General features: G+C 30.5%; 1 protein-coding gene across 6 annotated transcripts in view; it reads left to right on the top strand.

Annotated features, from left to right (window-relative positions):
• The window catches only part of LOC142328644 (sushi, von Willebrand factor type A, EGF and pentraxin domain-containing protein 1-like), a 111,157-nt gene that overhangs the window by 69,350 nt on the left and 19,717 nt on the right, over positions 1-22,090 (top strand). For all 6 annotated transcript variants that reach the window (XM_075372519.1, XM_075372521.1, XM_075372522.1 and 3 more), the window contains 9 exons: positions 37-136; positions 1,787-2,003; positions 6,466-6,626; positions 7,010-7,098; positions 10,805-10,914; positions 12,677-12,849; positions 15,820-16,049; positions 16,735-16,939; positions 19,163-19,336. In XM_075372519.1, the coding sequence (XP_075228634.1) occupies positions 37-136; positions 1,787-2,003; positions 6,466-6,626; positions 7,010-7,098; positions 10,805-10,914; positions 12,677-12,849; positions 15,820-16,049; positions 16,735-16,939; positions 19,163-19,336 (1,459 nt within the window). The remainder of the gene's footprint in view (positions 1-36; positions 137-1,786; positions 2,004-6,465; positions 6,627-7,009; positions 7,099-10,804; positions 10,915-12,676; positions 12,850-15,819; positions 16,050-16,734; positions 16,940-19,162; positions 19,337-22,090) is intronic.

Genomic DNA, 22,090 nt, shown 5'->3' with positions numbered 1-22,090 from the left:
ATACTCACTAATCAATTTGTATTACTATTTTTCTAGGAAGAAATTGATGAATGTTTATCAAATCCTTGTCAGAACTCTGGAGAGTGTGTTGATTTAATTAATGAATTTCATTGTCACTGTCCACCTTCATTTTATGGTAACGTAATTATTTTAATGTTATAATAATTTAAAAAATTAATTTTTTTTGTGTATATATATATATATATATATATATAAAGCAACATGTCTTAACTGACTGATTTATCTACGCCCAGCAAAAACTACTGAAGATAAATTGATGAAAATTTGTATACATGTTCTTACTGTGTAAATGCACTCTAAGAAAGGATTCTTTGAAATTCCAAGATTAAAGGGTTAAAATGTAATAACAATGAATTTTACTTTGGTAACAAATGAAGAAATCAACTTGGTTTTTGGTGTGTGTAATTTTCATCTAAATATCTATCTAAAAACCAATTTCTACATTTTTTGAAATTCAAACTTGAAAGGGGGTGAAGAAAGGTTAAAAAATTTTAATAAAGATTGCAAATTTTCCCCATTCCCAAATATAATAAATGAGATATTCACCAGATTGGGGCTTGCAAATATTCTTCAGATAAATATCTAAAATTCATTTTCAGGTTTTTTAAAATTCCATTTTTTAAGGGGTGCAACAGTGTATGGTGCGACAGCTCAACCAACATAGCCTCTGCCATGTTAATGTATTTGGGATGTGACTGATTGCACTTGCCTCCTGTTACTTGGCTAAAAAATATAAAATAAAAAAATTAAGATAAATGAAGTACGGTCACCTCTGTAGTGATGATGATTATCGGTTAACGTTAAGAACCGGGTGAAATATATTTTTACTTGTACAAAGGATGGGTAACCAACTCTAAATCACTACTTTTAAGATGAAGGCTGACTATTTTAAAATCTGCATTATTCAGATCACTCAAAGTTTCAGTTCTGTACTGACCAATCTGTTGGTTTCAAGAAATTACAATAAACTGATTGTTTTTATAAATTTATCATTATCATTTTGGTAATAAAAAGTTTGCTGCTTGTTTCATGAAAATTGGTTAAGCTATATACTAATTTGGTTATTACAATAGAATGAACACAAAATTATAAATAATTAAGAAGTTTTTTTTTGCTATTTATAAAATAAACATCTGTCAACTTGCGTGAAACAAAAATCAGAGTAACTTTACTAACTCCATTAATACGGAGTAAAAGACCTTAACTAATGATAATGGCAAAATATCATTAGTTCATACAGTTCACGTGGGGCCTGTTTTTAAAATCGGCTTATCTATTTAGTCTGTTCAAGACCAAAGAAGTACACACATTAAAAAATAACCTTCCTAGGTGAACTGCTAGGTGCAGTTCATGAAAATGATTCTTTTTCTTTTGATTTTGCAGACATCACTGATGAAGAAGCTTTAGTATGTTTGAAAAGACTAAACCACATTTCCATTTATTTAGAAAATTAGACATTTTTCATTTATCACAAATATAGTTTAATTAATCTTAAAATAAAACAGAAATACTGTTAAAATATAATTGAACAAATTATCAATTAAGTTTTCTTTAAAATAAGGTTTTAAATCTGATTGAAATCTTAATTTACATATCATATTTATTAAATGAATGTAGACATTTTGTATAATTATTATTTTAAGTAATATTTTTTTGTTAGTTTCCCTGTTCTTAGAAAAAAGGTTTTAATAATTTTATATCTTTATAAAAAATGTAAGCTGCTGTAAATTTAGTTTCATAGTTAAAATAATTTTAATAATTTCAGGTTCATTATGTGAATTTAAGTTAGATGAGTGTGAAGCACAGCCATGTGCAGATGGTGCTCAATGTGTTAGCGATTTGAAGCACAGTTATCGTTGCTTGTGTGGTAATGATTATTCAGGAAAATATTGTGAAATAAGTCCATGTCAAATTGAGCCTCGTACATGTCATAACAATTCAACTTGTCACACATCTTTCAACAGTACTCATCAGTCTTACAGGTATGAAAATGTATTATTGAATTGATCTATCTGTAAATGTTTTGTATATAGTTGAGCATTATTTTTTAACATAAACAATAAATGTATTTTAGAAGTTATTTTGGATCTCTTTTTGTACATTCTAGCTTTTGAAAAATTCTATGGTCATAGTAAGTTAATAATCGTTTGCTTCCTCTTAGTTGAAACTATCAACAAGTATTAAATCTATAGAGTTACATGCTATTATTTATTAAATTAAAGTTTTGTTAGATGAGTATACTAAAATTTTTATTTATTTGTCAAATTCTATAATCCAGTAACAATAAAGGTGATTGTTTGATATCAGTTTGACAAAATTTACATTTCTCAGAGTGGTTTCATATTTAAGTTCTTATGTCTGGTAAAATAGAAAAAGAGTTCGTAATTGGTTAGTATATTATATGGCGTTACCTATGTTACATTAAAGAAATTAGGTATTTTGATTCGATTTGTTAAAATTTGGTGATTTCTGATTTTTCATTTCTTTTCCGTGCTGTGATTGGTAACAAGATGAGGAACTGCGATTGGTTGAAATTTAGTGATTTCTGATTGATGAATTACTTTAAATGCTGTGATAGGTAAAATATACTGTTTCCCAATTAGTCGTACATTATCATACTTATGATTCATTAAAAAGATGATGCAGTATTCTGATTGGTAAGAAATCAGTGTAATCTAATTTCCCTGAACGAATCTGTATTGGATTATTCGGAAGTGTTCATGTCGGGGGAGATGTAATTAGAATCTGTAATAATTGGATGAATGTGTATTATCATTACTTAATGTTCATCCCTTTTGGATTATAAGAATTAGGATCGTTTGTTGGGGTTGGTTCATGCTTCATTCTGTTTACCTTTCAATTTATTTTCAATCAAATCTGTATGAATTTGAAAATAGTGGTTCCTGATATCTTAATTTTTTCTCTATTCATATAGATTACTTACGCTTGGCCAAAATACATATTTTCACGTGTAAAAGTTATTTTAGTTTTACTTATGTATAATATATGTTTTGTGGTGTAAATGTATATATATTTGAAACAGAGTAGAATTTAGTAAAAAAATCACCTCGCTGAATATTCATAATGAATGTATCTAGGAAATGAGATTTCGTGTAATATTATTTGATTGTTACCGCACTACATAAAGCAGATGTATGAAACTGGTTGAACATAAAAAAAATTGCCTATGATTTTAATAGTCAACTGGTAACAGTATATTCTTCAACATTATTTTTACAATTCAGTAGTTTATTTCTATCAGGATATGCCCACAAATCTCATACCTTATAATAGGTTTTTTACACAAATTAAAATAATTTTAATGTGGTTTTATGATAAAAAAAAAAAAAAAATTAGTCTATAACTAGTTTGTTTCAACGTTGTCCATGTGTTGTTGGCAATTATATATAATAAAAAACAAATTATATTCAATCGTATTAATGTAACAGGTGTTCCAAATATGGTTTTAGGATTTTAAATGACTATAACTTTTACATACACAAAGTTATATATACAATTTTATATACACAAAGTTGAGTAGTGTACAAATCTAACCCTGGTCTTGCTTTCCCAAGAACAGCGTACTGAAATCAAAAGATTATTTTGAAAATGGTTAGTCTAAAAGAAACGTATTGTAAAATTCATAACCTTTTCGGAGCTTTCAATCGTCCTTCTGAACAAGCTATTCAAGATTTAGTTAAAAGATTTTAAAACACTGGGAAACACTTTAAAACACTCCTTTTTCCTGTTTAGCCTCTGGGAATTACTGTTCAGGTATTACTTCAGAGGATGAATGAGGATGATATGTATGAGTGTAAATGAAGTGTAGTCTTGTACAGTGTCTGAGTTTGACCATTCCTGAGATGTGTGTTTAATTGAAACTCAACCACCAAAGAACACCGGCATTCACGATCTAGTATTCAAATCCGTATAAAACTAACTGCCCTTACTAGGACTTGAACTCTGAAACTCTCGTTTTCCAAATCAGCTGATTTCAGAAGACACTAGACCAATCTGATGGGTCAAAAAAACTAGCTTTGACTAGTTTTTTATATTAAAAAACTGGGTCTGTTCACAACAAATCACGCTCAGGGAGACCAAAAACTTATGCTTTGCTAATAATATTACTTTTGTATGAGAAAATGTCGCAAATAAGCCATTATCAATTTTATGGCGATCTCAAGAATTATGCATTCCAGTTTATGGAGAATCTTACATAAGGACTTGCATTTACATACATACAAAATTCAGCTGACTGAAGAGTGAAGGAGACAGACTATCAGCATCGCAGAGATTTTTATACTTGGATGTTACAGAAAAAAGCAACAAATCCACATTTAGCGCAAAAACCATCTTTAGCGATGAGGCTCATTTCTCGTTAATAAACAAAACTGTTACATTTGGGGGGGAAGAAAACCCTCGAATAATTCATGTAGGATCCCCTTTCTGCAAAAATGAACGGTTTGGTTTGTTTATGGTTTGGAGGATTTATAGTGTCCATTTTTCTTTGAAGACAGTCAAGGCAATGATATTATAATAAACGCAGTGCGTTATAATGAGATACTTTTTATTACTTCAGTTAAATGGAATTGACACTAATGATCTTTATTTTCAACAAGATAGTGCTACATCACACACAACACTAGAAAACATTGCGTTTTTGCGCACAAGATTCCCTGGATTTGTTATTTCATGGAATGGTGATGTGAAATGGCTGCCAAGATCTTGCAATTTGACCCCTTTTCTTTTTCTGTTTAGCCTTCGGAACCATCATAAGGTATTGCTTCAGAGAATGAATGAGGATGATATGTATGAATGTGAATGAAGTGTTGTCTTGTACAGTCTCAGGTAGACCATTCCAGAGATGTGTGGTTAATTGAAACCCAGCCACCACAGAACACCGGTATCCATGGTCTAGTATTCAAATCCATACAAAAGTACGATTTGAACCTTAGAACTCTCGACTTTAAAATCTGCTGATTTGCGATGACAGGTTCGCCGACCTGGTGGGTTATCTATCTGACTCGTTTAGATTTTTATTTTTGGGGTTATTTGTAAAGTAAAGTTTATGCTAATAATAAAACAAATATTCCAGCTCTAAAAGATAACATTGGAGCCATCATAAGGGAGATTAAAGTTCCCATGCTCAAAAATATCCTAAGAAATTTCCATATTCGCATCAATGCCTGTCAAAGTAGTCGTCGTGGTGGATATTTAAATGATATTATCTTTCTTGTTTAATTGAAGTCAATAGTACTTTAATTTTAAACAAAGAACCTGAAATATTTCATATAATTTGATTTTTATACACAACAAAATCCTAAAGCTATTTTTTGAATACTATATAATTAAATCCAAATCTAAATGCCCATGTATAAGTTTGTTTAGTAAGCTTATATACAGAGATGCTCACTTAAAACTCAACAATTACTGCACCAATCTGACTGATTTTTTACCCATGTTTATACTGAACTTTTCTGAATTTGTGTAGATGCTAAATTATGAAGAATTCTATAATAACAATAATTAATGCGCAGAAAATCTCAAAATTACCGGGAATGCTATTTTACAAAGTCATTTTTCATTGAGACGCAAAATAAAACAAGCTCAATCAGAAATAACCAACTATTGCTCTTGTTATTGAAGCATCATCATAAAGGCTGCATTTAGCTAAGTATTTGATATATTGAAGTCAATTCACTGTACTTTACTTTTGAGGTAGCAGCTGTTAAAGTTTTATATACCACTATTTGTGCAAATAGGTGAAAGATGAGTTTTCTATTTTGCAAGCAAAATATGTATATGTACTCTATATATAAAAGTATGTTAAACTAAGGTTTTGCTGTAAATAAACAGTAACAATAATGTAATATGAAGTATATGAAATGAGTTGTTTATTATAGGCTATAATGTTATGATTTTTTTGACGAGGTGTAGTTATTTACAAACATTATTTTTTAATAGCATGTACACATTACTTTTGTTGCAACCAGTAGCATGTGATACGCATGCCAGGTTATAGGAGTGAGGTGGAGGAGGCAAGTAGAGACAGCTTGGAGGGAGGCCCCTGCCTTTAGATTTTACATATACTATAAATAATAAATTGAGATCCAACCTGTAGAAAGTAGGTTAATTTAGAAATAAATGCAATTGTAATATTGCAAATACATGAGTCTTTAATTTAGCACTTCAAAAATGCTGTCTTTGCCTAGCTTTGTATAACACCATCCCCATGTCATGTTACTTAAGTATAAAATCAATGATTTAAAAAACAAAGTATGTATAATTAATTATTTTTCATGATCAAAATAACTATGAAATCATAACCATGGAAATAGCTGTGTAATTAATATCATTTTTATAGCCATCTAATTCAGTATTTATTAATATTTTTCAGTGTACGCTATAACTTTTTATTCTCATTTTTAAATGAAATATTTTCAGGTGTGAGTGCAATGAAGGTTGGACTGGTCAATACTGTGATGTTCAAGTAAATCCATGTGATAGCGCACCATGTAAAAATTCTGGATATTGCATTTATTTTGATGATGGAAAGTTTACTTGTACATGTCAACATGGATATTATGGAGCGACCTGTGATGAATGTAAGACTTGTTTTTTGTTATTAATTATATCATATTATCTGTTATTAATTTATTAACTTTTAAAAGTAATTCAAATGTAGAGGGCCAGAGCAAATTTTTGTGGTGATGAGTTTTTTCAGTGTTTGGGTCAGCGAGTTGCTTATTTATACACCCTGATTTGTGGAATACAGAAAAATTATTAATTTTTTATCTGTACTGTACTTTTTTAACTGTTGTCTCAGGAAGAATGGGTGATCATTCCTAATGTAATTGAGATTTCTGCTAAAAACCTCTTACTATTTGAATTACATCTATTATTAATGATTTAGATACTTTTCATCAGTGATGAATTTATTAATCTTTAAAAATTGATTAATTAAAATATTGAATATTAATTGTTGCAGATGTTTCTCCAGATTTTTCTTTAAATTTTCCCTCTCCAGGAACTTTAAATTATTTGAAAGCTAATGGACCAGATAGTCCTATGGATGAGGTAATTAATATTGTTTATATGTACACTATTGTTATTATTAACAGTTTTTAGGTAATTGGTAACTTTAGCAGTGTTATTATTAATAATAATAATAATTAATTTTGCCATTTTACCCCCAGTTAAGAGTACTAACTAACCAATCTGTAGGTTTGAGTTTAAGACCACTACAAAGTGTAATACTAGGCTAATAATTTCTAGCTAAGTGGTTTAATCTCATTAAAAATAGATTAATTACAAATTGCCTTTCACAACTCTTGCTAACTTGACATTTTAAAATGATCATTTAAAACGCCCACATGAATAATTCCCTAACAACCTTCTGTTTAAAAAAATTATTCTTTCTGTTTATTTTGACCCAAATTGGCTCTACTTAGATTTTCATTGACAGGGAGACAGCCTTTCTACTCAATGTACCATTCTATCCAGTTCATGCGCTGCAATTTCATCCAGTTCATACATTTAATAATTCTGCCTTTGTGCTGATTGCCACGAGTGCTGGAAGCTCCAGGATTGTATGCTAATGTTCATGCTGTATTTAATGTTAATTTAGCCAGATTATTATAATTTCTTGTATTTCTTAACAAAACTTTCTCCAGGAACACAGAATGATAACTGGAATCATTTAAAACAATTACATGATATTGTTACTAAGTGCACTGCAGATCTATAAGCTGCTCTCAAAATATTTGATGATAATTTCTTTTGTGCATCAATCGGTATTTTTTGGCAGATAATTAACTATTTTTTCCCCAACTGAAATTCAAAAATCATCACTGTTTGTACTGTTCTGTCTTAATAATTACTGGAATAATTTAGATTCACCTGAAATTCTTCTAGGTAAATATTTTTTTAGGTAGATATTTTTCTCTTTTGAATCATTTTTCTTAAGAATTATTTTTCTTAAGAATTTAACTCTTAGAGCAACAGTGCTTCCTCCTAACAGAAATTTCTTATCATTATATATTCGGTATTTATATCTGAGACTTTTTAAAATTATAAGCTTGGAAATCTTTGTAAATATCTTAATGATGCATAGAGGCTCCCACCATGGACTATTCTGATAGTCCTCCACTCCTGCTTCTAACCAAAGGCTTTGGTCAGCAGTCCTTTTAGGTCCTTATACTTTGCTCATACAACACTGCACTTTGTATTGGGCAAAGATGTCCCTCTCAGCCTTCCTCGTAACCCCAACTGATATATATGTATTGCATATGAGCTACTGATTCTCTGGCATCCTCGGATATTTTTATCCTTGGTATTGCATTAAATTTCGCCTTTGTTTCAGACTTTTAAATTTCATCCTTTCTTCTTTCTTATTACTTTGGCATATTGTTTCTTTATTACTTCCACGACTTTCTACCTGCTGTATGATTCTTTTTTTTCTCTAATTTAAGCAATCCCCACCTATATGAATATCATATACATTTGATAACTAGCATTACTGATTAAAGTGATATGATCAAATGCAGAGATCTAAAATAAATTTTTTTTAGGGCTAATTTATTTATGACTACATACCTTCCTAATTTCTTTCTACTTTGGTTATTCTGACATTATTCTTTCTTACTCTTATTTCCTATACATTTAACTTATTTGCTATCCTATCCTACAGTTATAAGCAATAGCCTGCTAACAAAGAACTGTATAGAAAGTATGTCTGACCACAGTTTTAACGTATCGAATATTGTCAGTTTTCGAATTTTGCTTTGGATTACAGATGGCCTAAAGGTGCTATAAGTGATAGTATAGAAGAATTGAAAATTAAATAAAAGTCAAGGTGTAATGTTTAAAATCTAGATGAAGGGTGATGAGGAGAAGCAACCTCCCACTACCTCTTTATTTATTATCTGAACTATAATTTCCTTTTTATTTAAGATTACATAGTATGGTGTTCATAAAATACTGCATGTGTATTATATTAAATGTGTATAAAGGGAAGTTTTAGGCTTAGAGGAAGTTTTTAGGAATTTAAAAATTTTTAGGGATTTTTAAGCTTAGGAGTGGAAATCTTACAGCCTGTAATGTACGGATAGGTTCAGGCAAGAAAGGATTGATGGATCTGTTGGAGATTTGATAACTAATGTTAATGATATGATTAAACTGATATGAAACAGTGCAGGGATAAAAATGACACATGTTCACACAAGACTCTAAGGGAGCTTAAGAAGTAAAAAGTCAGACTTCTACTGTGATCTTCTTTTTCCCTTTTATTGCTCATTGTATTCCTTTGTGGAAATTCTCTTCCCTTAGAAACTGCTTCCAAAGTGAGGTTATTACTAAAGAACAATATATTTCCCTTGGATGACAAATTTCTGGAGTAAAGCATTTTTGTACAACACATATGATATGATCAGAAAATGTAGGCTGTTAAAATTACAATTTTAAACGGTCCTATTATAATGTTGCCTTTGAATCCAGTCAATATTAAAAATACTCACTCACTCACTCACTCACTCACTTTGTCATATTGATTGATCAGGTAAAGGCTTCAATTTCAGGAATAAGTGAATTAATTTGGCACTACTGTATGGGAGAGGAATAAACTATTTTTTTTTCAGCCTAATTACATAGAAGTACTACACATATATGTTTTGGTTAACACATCACAATTTCTTTATTTTCTGATAAATCAATGGTGGTTCTTCTTTACATTTCTTGCTTTAAGATATCAGATTACAGATCATGTTTTACAGTCAGCAGGTAGGTGAAAAAAACCTTATTTTGAACTAATGTCTTTATCAAGCAAATTTATGGAGCCAGCACATATAGTAACAGAGATGACTAAAATGCTTTATCAGACATATTTAGAAGTAGTACTTTGTTTCTGAATATGCTTCATATATAAGATGGTAAAGGCAAAAAAAATTGAAATGTGAGTACCATGAAGGTAGTGGGCGGGATATGCATCTTTTGCCTGGAGGGCACTTTGAGTTTCCTTCAAAATCCTTGAGCTCCTGGGCAGGGTCGCTTATCTCATGTTGTGATTCCCTGCGAATAAATTTTCCTTTTCATTCTTTCTTTACTGCCATTTTCCATACACTTTTTGAACTCTTCTTCTCAATTTTAATTTCAATGAGTATGGGTTGAATAGAGCTCCACGCTGAGTATGCTCCTGTAGACCCAATGAATTCTTAGTATGATTGGTGAAGGCTGCTTTGGACTTATATATATAGATCTTATATATTACAGTGGCTTTTTAGACTTACAGTCCTTATTAAGGACTTACTTAAATAAGGAATTGCCAGTTAAATGAAGCAAGACTTTTGCAAGTATTTTGCACTTAAAATAAATGTGACCAAGCTGTTACTGCTTTTGACCCACCAGGTTGGTCTAGTGGTGAACTTGTCATGGAAAATCAGCTGATTGCAGTTACTTTTTTATGAATTTTGAATACTAGATCGTGGATATCGGTGTCTGTTGGTGGTTGGGTTTTTTGGTTTTTTTTGGTCGAACTGAGATTGTACAAGACTACACTTCATTTACATTCATACATACTCATCATCCTCATTCATTCTCTGAAGTAATACCTTATGATGGTTCTGGAGGCTAAACAGAAAAATAAAAAAAAACTGATATTGCTGTTAATATGATTTTGTGTTGTATGCTTTAAATTTTGAAAAAGTATAAAAACTTATTACATAATCTTTATGGTAACTTACTGCATTATGAAAATAATTACTGGATTCTGTTCAAATACATTTTTCAGGTGGGCTTATGTATGTGGGTTCAATCCTCTTTCATACAAAACTATGGAACTCTGTTTTCATATGCTACAGTTGTGCATGATAATTCATTTACACTCACTGATTATAATGGGTAAGCAGTTTTATTAAGATTTATTATTGTTCTTGCAATTATACATAAACAAATTATGCCAAAAATTAAAATTCACAGCACAGACTTTCGGAACACATCTATGTTACCTGCAGATCACATAAAAAGATTCAATTACTATAAAATAAGTAGCGCACACAAACATATATTACAGCAAACTTGTTAACAGTTGCCTAATACATAAAAATATAAACAAAATAAAAATTACACTTTAATGATATATAAACAAAGATTCAGTGAAGGAAGTTCACAAATTAAAAAAAGAATTGAATACAGTGTGACTTTCAGAACAATACATGAAATATACATATGTGCATGCTTGGAACATACATTACTCATAGAAAAAATTTACCAAAACAAACACTATGGTACTAGAATTTATCAATTCACAATAAAGATACAGTGAACCACTAAAAGCAAACATAATGACAGTCAATATTTATCTACTATTTTATAAACTTGAATCACAAATCTCACCAACCTTGACAGTTACCATGACGTTCTACAGGTACAAAAAGGACCAATTCCTTAACACATTTGTACATGCTACACAAATCCAACACTACATATGTGTTTTTCAGTAAACAAATAAATGCTAATATACATGTATGCTATTAAAATGTAATATGCTTATGCTTACATAATGTAACATTCAATATGCTATTTTGAGGTAATCATTGGTCACTGAAGCTGGTCTTACCTATATCAAATGCTGACCGACAAAACAGTGGATGAAAATTATTGCTGACTAAACCAAATTGATGATGGTCAGAAGGAAGAAATGTTATTCAAAGAGGAAATTATAATTATAAAACTGGTAAATACTTTCAAACACCTTAAGAGTAGGTAACTGTTAGGTAGGAGACTTAATGACGAATTACTCACAAGAATAAATTTGAGAATAATTTAAATTGTGAAAGAATATGATGATAAAAAGATTGGAACACACTGGAAAAATATTATATATACAAATATAGAAAAAAGTTCAAGTTGATTAATTTGTAGTAGTAATCTAGTTTGATACTAATTTTCTTACCAAAACTGCTATAGATAGTAGCACTTTTGTAAATTTTAAGTTAATTTCATTAAATATTATTAGTACAGTACTGTATGTGGTGACAAGCCACAAGAATATTTAAGAGATTTAAAAAATCTTTTTTATTTAATTTTTATTTTAATTGCTACGTTATTGGATTCTGTACTGTGGTGGATAGCTGAATTTTATTTTAATTTTATATAATTAGTACAGAAGGAGATATGGGCAACAATAAAGAAAAAATTGATTAATGTATTTTATTTTTATGTATTGTTAATGTATTTTATATATATATATATATATATATAGTGTGTGTGTGTGTGTGTGTGTGTGTGTGTGTGCGTGTGCGTGTGCGTGTGCGTGTGCGTGCGCATGCGCTCTTACAACAATAAAATGCAGTTTATAGCAATTAAGTATAGTTCTTAAGCAATGTTTAACTGTTAGCAAGTTTGCTGATGGAAAATACTTGCTAGATTTGGAATGAATTGTTGGAATCTAGAGCCAATTTAAATTCTTAGAAAACAAAAACAATATTTAAAAAAAAAAATATTGAATTTCAGTTTAAAATCTAGTAGATTTTGACTTTTTTTTGTAAAACAAATAAATCAAAACTTACATTCAATTTGTTAGGAGCTATTTTATGTAAGAAGAATGTTAATGATATTTATAGTTAATAGTTAAGTGTTAATAATGATATGGTATTTGCAGATTAGTGTTATATGTCAATGGAAAGAGGATAATAACTGATATTAGAGTAAATGATGGTCTTTGGCACAGTGTCTGTGTTGAGTGGTTGGCTGATGGAGGATTGTGGAATATTTATTTAGATGGCCAGCTACAGCAGTCTGGATCTGGATTATCAAACAATTCATTTATACCAGGTTGTTGTGTAAAATAATTATTTTAGTTTTAAAAATAAATATCCTTGTGACTCTCAAAAACATTCTATTCCTAACTTTTTGTAAATGTCTTTCAGATCTACTCAGTAGCAGTGCAAAATTTTTTATCCTAAACATTCATAAATTATTTAATAAAACCATCAATAAACTTTTTTCTGGGAAAAAAAAAATTTAAATTATTGACTGGTAAATTTTTCAAATGAGGAATTTAAATATACAAGGAGTTTTTATTGAGTGATCTAATTGAGAGCTTACATTAAAGTGATTAACAATAAGTGATCTTATCAGTTCTGAGGTAGGGTAGGTTCCTTGAACCACTTCTGTCTGTTATTCTCTATTTCCAGCTAATTTTTTTATTAGCTCCTTGTCCATGAGTTTTACTCTTTTCTTCAATGTACTTCCTGACTAACCCTTCCCCTCTCATGGTATGTCCCAATCATGTCCTCATGGTATGTCTCTCATGGTATGTCCCAATCAGTTACTTAGCTTTCCTGTTCTGAATTATTTGAGCAAAGTAGAGAGGAGAGAAATATAAGCACGTTCATTATTTCATATCTCATTGATTACTCAATGAGAGGTTGCCATATTCTGCAGTCTCCTTAAAGCCCACATTTAAAATACCTTTTTTCCAAACGTGACTCTTTACAACACACTTCAAGTCTCACCTTACTCATAATAACTATTTGTTTCTATTAAATGTTCCCTTAGCCGCTTGTTTTTATTTTCTTTTGTGACTTCTGTTAACATAGTACTGAAATACCTGAATTGTTTTGTTATTCCAGTCATTTACGTGTATTTTTTGGCCTGATTAAAAGTATTTTCTCTTGTGTTGGCGTTTATTGGTTACTGGTTCCTAACCTTGTTACTTTTGTTTGGTAACATTCAACTTCATTCCTTATTTTATCATAATCTCTTTTAATTTTTAAATTGTATGTTGAATACCGCTTCACCTTCTAAAAAACCTGTCATCTTTAAATGTTAATCAATTTATTTTCCTTCCTCTTATGCTGATTCCCTTTCTCTTCTTTAAATAAGCTTTTAAATCATATCTTCAACATAGATATTAAACAATATTGGTGATAGGCAGTACCTTTGCTTTTAGTCTTCTTGGGTTAAACTTTTTCAGTTTTTGCATCAGAATTAATCTTCTTTCCCATTTGAGATTGTGGAATATTTGTATATATAAAACATACACTGATGTGTTACCACAGCTCTATTCTCTTATTTACCACAGCTGTAGAAGAGTTCTTAGCTCAATAATTGACCCTTTCCTCTTTCCTTTCTGTGACCAAATTGTTCTTCTATGACTATTTGTTGTACCCAGTTCACAGAAGAATTTTTGTTGTGCAAAGTTAAACTAATTGTTCTGTGATCTTAAAGTGTTGAGATAATACTTTACTTTTTGGGAACTGGAATCATGATTGTTTAAAGAAAATCTTCTGCCCGTGTATTGCTGTTATAAATCACATTATACAATCTTGTAATTTTTGCTTATTAAGAAATTTAATATTGCTCCTTTCTTGTGTTATTCATATCTTTTGTTGCTTGAATAACTTTTTATTTTAGGATTAGTGTTTTTACTTCATCTTCTGTGGGAAGATTATTTGGCTTTGCTAAATTGATGTAGTTCCTTAATATTTAATTCTTTCATTGTCTAATTACAGTTTCCCCTTTTATAACACTTCACCATTTCTAATGGAAATTTCTTTAATGCCTACACTCTTTCATTTTTAAGCCATTTCTTCTCACCTTTTTGTACTATTTTCCGTAATTTGTTAATTGATTTTCTGTAGAGCCTTATACCCTTATCTTTTCTATTAGTTCATTTTCTTCTGTTTTCCATTTTTCTCTTGAAATAGTTTCTCTTGAAACCCAAGGGTTATTTGAGCCTTTTACTTAATGAAGTTAGTTACTTCCTTGTACGAAGTGAAGGAAGTATTGTGATGTGAAAAATTTCAATGGAAATATCCATTTTGACCACCCCTGAATCCATTTTGACTAGTTTCGGCACATTTGTAAGTTTCTCACATAACTCAATAACGATTAGCCAAAAATAAAAAAAAAAAAAATTGGAGTTGGGACTTTTTCTTAACTGCAGTAATAAGTCCTAATTGAGGGCTTTTTATATCATAAGGGCTAATGATATATCATAAGCAATACTTGTTTTCATTGGTTCCAGAGTTATAGCCAAATAAAATTTCAATTAATGAAATATTTGGTGTTACAAGGGGAAAGCACATCGGCTTGGATCTGACTTTCCCGTTTTTTTTAATTTAAATATATTGACTTATTAATAATTCATTTATCTTTTAAATTTTTCTAAATATTATCATCTAAATTTTCTCTCTATAGTACTTAAGCTAATTTAACTTCTACCTCATTTCCAATTAATTGTCATTTTTTACACATTCTATATATTTTCTTTGCTTTTTCAACTGTTTTTAATATTAGTTTAATATTATTATGTATGATTACTAATAATTTCTTTATTTCTTCTATACTTTTATGGCCAATTTGATATATATTTTTTCTCTTAGTGGTTTAATAAGTAAAATATTCTGTTATGGTTCTTAAACTAAGAACCTACAATATTTGCATAGCATGTACCATGCTTTTTATACTCTCAACTATTATGCTTTCAGGATATTTAAAATATTCCATTGTGTATTATACAATACAAATAAATATTCTCAACCATTAAAGGAGAATAAGAAAAAAATCAAATCAATTCAGCTGCATACAGAACCATTCTCTTCCAATTTTTTTTTCATATATATTTAGAAGGAAATGAAATTTTATAAGTAATATAAAACATTCATAACTATTTGGTAAGAAATAACTTTTCTTTAACTTATTAGAATGTTCTTTAAAGAAGTTATATGTATGTATTGTATGTATATATGTATTGCTTAGTATTGTAAAATATTAAAAATATGTTTTACTGTTTCCTAGGTCATGGTATTATAGTTATTGGTCAAGACCAGGATCGTATTGGTGGTGGTTTCAATCCAACAGAAGCCCTAGTTGGACGTGTAGCAGGTGTTGATTTATGGAATCATGTACTTACAGAAACAACGGTATTAAAACATGCAGAAGATTGCAGTAGTACTAATAATAACTCTTTAGTTGGGAATGTTTTGAGTTGGAGTCAGTTACGCTATGCAATTCATGGCGGTATTCAGGTACTGTCATTTTATTTATTTATTTTTTAAATAGAATGAAAGATAGTTGGTTTATAATGACGTTTTATGTGTTCAGTGATAACACTGTAGAAACAACCTCTACTTGCTTCTATATTTTTATAACTCTTCCTGAAGTACTCTTGTAAGATCTACATCTCCTACCCTGTATACTCTTTCCACTTTGTTGGATAATGTTTTATAATAAAACATTATTTCATAATGTTTTCTCTTAGTTATTTCTGATTTTCAATGTTTTTTCATTCTCTTCTGAATTTAATTTATAACTATAAGGAACAAAAGTAATAACACACTTACTTCAAATCTATTCTAGTATCAGATTACTGCATTTCCCTTCCTACCATGAGCTAAAGAACTGTAAAATGTAAATCCTGCCAAATTTCCTCTCCTTAAATACTCACCTACTCTTTCATTTACTTGTCTCTCTGTTTTTGTCTGTTCTGTTTGGTCTCTTTCCCAACTCTTGATTTCTTATAACTGAGTTCAAGAACTACAGATTTCATTTTTTTTTTGTCTTAACTTCTTTTGTTTTTACCTGGCAGTAGAAGTAAAATGCCTTTGAAGAATGGCAACCTCATTATAAAAATAAAATAAATTATTTGTTAAGCTCATTAAATGTTTAAAAGAATTTTATTTTCATTAAAATTTAAAATTGTTACATCCTTAGATTGATGCATCACCACTCTGTAAAGGCTGTAGTTCTCCTTTCACTCCTCAATTCTCTACGTTGAAATTAATCAACAGTGGTAGTGTTGCAATTTACACTTGTGATAAAGGTTATGTTATTGATAAACGAGGAAGACATGTTGTAGAACACAGGAGAAAATGTCTTAAGGATGGTAGTTGGCAAGGAAATTCACCTGTTTGTCAAAGTAAGTTTAAATGAATTTTCTTTATTGAATATGTATGAAGTGTGCTGTTTGATTATAAACATTTTATGATGAATTAATCTTTGTTAGTTGTTTATTATCAACATTCAGTTCCTACAGATACCACATCCAGTGTAGTGGAACTGCATGAATCAATGGAAAATACTATATGATAAAACATGGGTAAAACCATTTATACCTTACTTCACATTATTTTTATTTTCCAAGATGATATCATCTGGTTGTAAGATGTCATCTTACCTGCTATGCATTATTAATCATTAACAAATGATTAGTAAAATTATTAATTACTTTTGCATGCTAGTTTAATTTTTCTTATTATTGGGTTTATTTTGTTGTATTTTTTGTTAAATGAACTCAACGAAAACCTTTGATGAATAAGATGAACTGTAGAAGTAATTATGACTTGCAAAATTATTCATGTTTGAAAATATTCTTTCATTTTCTGGTTATTAATTTTGTGTATAAAAGATGTAATAAAGCAAATCTCTTAATGAAGTGTGAATTAATATTAGAATTGGATATGATATAAAAATAAAATAGATTGTTGTCCTGTGACTGAATAAAACCAATTGGTATTCTATAGTTGAGTCACACCTGAATCAAAATAATTACAAAAAACTATTCTTAATTTATAAAAAAGGAAAAAAGAATTCAGCATGATGAAAACAAAAGTTTAAAATTAACTGTGTACAAATCATACAAATCCTTTTTTTGAAAAAGTTTCAAAAGACCGACCAACCGACCTTACTCAGCTCTTTTAAAAAAAATGTTTTCTCTTAAGAGAAATTTTACCAAAATGATCAGATTAAAAAATAGGGGTCGTAAAAAATGTTAACTTTCTGCAGGTGCCTTCTTTCAAACTTTGTACTGTCAAACTTTTTTCTTTTTCTCTTTAACCTCTGGGATCACCATTAGGTATTGCTTCAGAGGAAGAGATGAATGATTTGTAGCATGTGGGAATGCCACGCCTGACTGGGTCTAACCCGGGACCTCTGGATGAAAGGCTGAGATGCTACCACTCAAGTCACAAAGGCTGGCATAGTCAGACTCAGAGTTGTTTACTTTGAAGCTTCTAGCATCTCTAGCTTTATTGGTAGTGTTTTTAAGATAATGGTGGCCTTTAATTTTGTTTCTTCAAACAACTAGGATTAGTTTCATGATAAATGATTAATGAAATAAAACTTAAGTTTATTGTTCTATAAAATTCTTTCTTTTTTGGATAATTATGGTAAAGTTTTGTGGGAAAAATTTATATAGAAGGATAAATACGAGGGTTATTTTTTTTTCAAGGTCCGATCGGTCATGAAATAAGTACGTACATAGTTACGCTATGTCTATATAGTTGCCACTCCGATTTAGACATTTGTCATAGCGTGGTACCAACTTTCCAATACATCATAGAATGGAGCCGCCTGTGTTCCCATGCATCTTGGGAACTCATTTCACACACAGTTTGCGGTACTGAAGACCCACAATGGTGTAGAGAGCTGACCTTGAAATTTCAGGAAACAAATCACTCAATACAGAAATTGTGAACCGACGATTTTCTCGAATTGCCTCATCCTCTCGCTCAACGAGATCATTGGTTGACACTCGCTTCCTTCCCTGACCGCCTGCATCATGAAAATCTGTACGTCCTGCTTTAAAGTTCCTGCACCATTGTTGCACTTTGTTGTCACTCATTGAAGTTTCACCGTATACATTACTTATTTGTCGATGAATTTCAGCTGCATTACACCCCTCAGCCTGAAGAGATTGAATTACTGCACGCACTTCACACTTAGCAATTGTTGTAAACTTAGATGCAATTGTTGTAAACATGTTTACGTGCTAGCTGCGTGTTCAGAACTAAACGAAGTGATGCGGCGTGATTGAAGGCCATACTAGAGATGCTGCGCAACACATATGCGCAAAGGTTCATCCGATCTTTGCGCGGGTTTTTATTTCACGACCTATCGGACCTTGAAAATAAAATAACCCTTGTACAATAAACAATATACTATTGATTATTATTTGCAGCTTGTTGTGTCTATTATTATTTTAAATTCTTGTTGTGTCTGCCAATAAAACATTATTTATAAAAAATTTCACCTTCGCTTTTCACTTGTGTTAGATATTGATCACCCTGATCAATGTCTAATGCAAGTAAGCACATTGGTATGGTAAGGTATGTATTAAAATTAATAACTTAATTCTTTCTAGGATGTTATTGTGGTTATCCTGGTTATTTTCCTCATGGAAAAATTAAGGGTGATTCATATTATTATTTGGATAAAATATTTTATGAGTGCGATTCTGATTATAAACTGGTAGGAAGTTTCGATAGACAGTGTCTTCCTGATGGTAAATGGAGCGGAAAACAACCTTCTTGTCAAGGTACTTTTTAGCATCATATAGGAGTTATATTTATTTATTCATATGTACTTTATATTTGTGGCGTGTATGCCTTGAAGCAGGATTAAATAATTTTTTTATGTGCATTGCAAACATATATATATATATATATATCTTGGTTTAATTTGAGCTTCAGTCATATTATCGGATGCAGGCAATCCATATGCTACCTCTTGTTAATTTTACTCATTTGTTGAAGATTGAGATTGTTTATCTTTATGACAGTCATTTATAAATTTTAAAATTATATCCTATAAGAATTTTTTATCTTTTTGATAGTAATGTATTCTTCTTTCATAATAAAAGATAAATGGTGGAGTATTATATATATTTCTGTTGTGTTTTTTAAATTGACAAAAGCACAGTTTTTTAATGGTGGTTAAAATATTATACTGTTGGTTATGAACAGACATTAGTCATTATTCATTAAACATTTATTTACTGTAGATTGCCTTGTATTATTTGTTTTAATTATGTAAATTTTAACTTTGTGCTATTTCAGGCAATTTGGTAAACTTTGAAACAAAGATCTTTTTATTCTTTTTGTGTGTGATGGTTGGCAATGAAAATTATTTAGAAATGTAATCTTTACTCAAATAGAAACAGAACACAAACGGAAACTAATTTAACAATACTTATATAATGTTTTCACACAAATTAACAAAAAACATTGTAGATGGAAAATATTGACTTCTCCCTAATAAAATCATATATCAACAGAACAAACCCTTACTGAACATCATGAGGAAAAGAAAAGTATCTAGCAAGGCTCCCAGAAACTACTAATGTACTGACAAAAAAATAAAGGTAAAAGCAACTGAAAAGAAATAGCGTAATTGCTATAAGAAAAAAAAATTGCTGAAAGAAATAGAAGACTTCAAAAGATTACAAAAGAACAGATTTTGAACAGGGAAGAAAAATTACCTTTAAAAACAAGAAAACAAAATTAAAAATCAAAACTCCAAAATAAAAAATACAATATCACAAACTAACAGAAATTACAGAGGTCTACAAGAAAGATTATTGGGCAAAGTAGAAAAATTCCCAAAACAGGATCTTCCCAGTATTGATTAGAATTGCTCCAATGAGGGCCTAAACCATGTGGTGGCCCTCAAAGCCCCGCAGTGTTAGATCGGCGTCGGTCGTCCTTCGTCAGCATGGTCGAGGCGGTTCTCCCTGAGCAATCCCACGCTGGGCCAGCTCCTGCAGCTGAGTCCGCTGGCCAGGGCGATTGAAGCCCGGTGAGCTGGAGCTGGAGCGGGAAGGTAGCATATGCATCCAGCAACTCCCTTGGTGGGCTGACCAAGCATGCTGCTCCGGTGGGAATGTTGGCATACGCTGGGAGGTCCCACATTGAGCCGGCCAGGGAACTTCTTCTGTCTTCTTCTTCATCTTCTCTAGGTAGTGGTCGATGATGAATTGGCAATTCACTCTCGTGCACAATCTTTTATGCTTTTATCCGCGCATCAGTACACTGAGCGCCCCCTCACATCGTTGCTATCGTTATCGCTTGCTGATATTAAATTGGGCATATGTGGTAACAATATATATAACTAGCTACATTGAGATCATAATGTGTTCTCCATTGTTGAGACAGAATGCAGGTTCAAAATAAAAAACAGAATTATTTCTAAAGTGCCCTCTAAGACAACATAGTCAACATTTTTCTGTCATCTCATAAATGCCAAATCAGAAATCTATCAACAGTGATGGCAACTTTAATGGTCTAAACATACATAAAGAAGGACCCAACATTAACATACGCAAATGTAATATAATAAATACTCAACAATAATATTCTAAACAAACATATACAGGTCAGCAATAATGACAGCTGATGCCTTGGTGAGTGCTGCAGGACACCAGTCACTGAAGGCCACTGCAATAATGATTGAAATATGATGTGATTTTTAAAATATTTTTATTGAATTTGGTTTATTTGTCACGTAAAAATTTTATGTTTATTAAACCATATCTACAGGAACATGACAAACTTATTTTCCTCATAAATTTCACCTTTTTTTTATAACCATTGAAAGTAAGCTTATTAAAATTTAATGTTTCTTCTCTTACCTTAACGCTTACTCTTACACTCAAATCTCAAGTCAAAAGATAAATATATGTTATAAAATTATTTGGGCTGCAATGTATTTAAATAATGAATGCATGTTGATAGTAATAAGGTACACTAAAAGAAGTATATCAAATCTATTGGTGGGTCAGTTTATGACTAATGTTTGTCAAATGAGTTAATGAAAGGTAATGAAGAATGGTGGATTAGTATGAATTAGAATATCTAAAGATTTACACAAGTAAAGTCAACCATATTGTGAGATATTTCTGTACAATTCAGTTACTTTTAAAAAATTGTTTCTATAGAAACTCAAGTATTATGTTTTTATTAACAGTATTGGAAAAATTTATTTTAGTAATGGTTGTACTAAGTATTTTTATGAATGTTAAATCTTCAAGAAAATGAAGAGGCTTAAGATTAGAGGCTTAAGAGGCTTATGATTAGACTTAATCATTAGACTATCTTAAATGCCTGCTATTTCTAAATCTTCCTTCAACCTAAAGAGATAGATGTTGGAGGTCGCATACAGATCTTATGTGAAAAAATAATGATCAAAAGGATGAATAGTAGTGTAAGATATTAATACTAAGTTGATAGTCTTTTTTGTATCAGTTTCATCTACACAAGTCATTTTTTTTTTTGCTGTGAATATTATAAAGTAG

Source organism: Lycorma delicatula, chromosome 8 (genome assembly GCF_047948215.1).
Source record: "Lycorma delicatula isolate Av1 chromosome 8, ASM4794821v1, whole genome shotgun sequence".
NCBI classification, from domain to species: Eukaryota; Metazoa; Arthropoda; class Insecta; order Hemiptera; family Fulgoridae; genus Lycorma; species Lycorma delicatula.
This window is presented reverse-complemented; position numbering and strand designations above follow the sequence as displayed.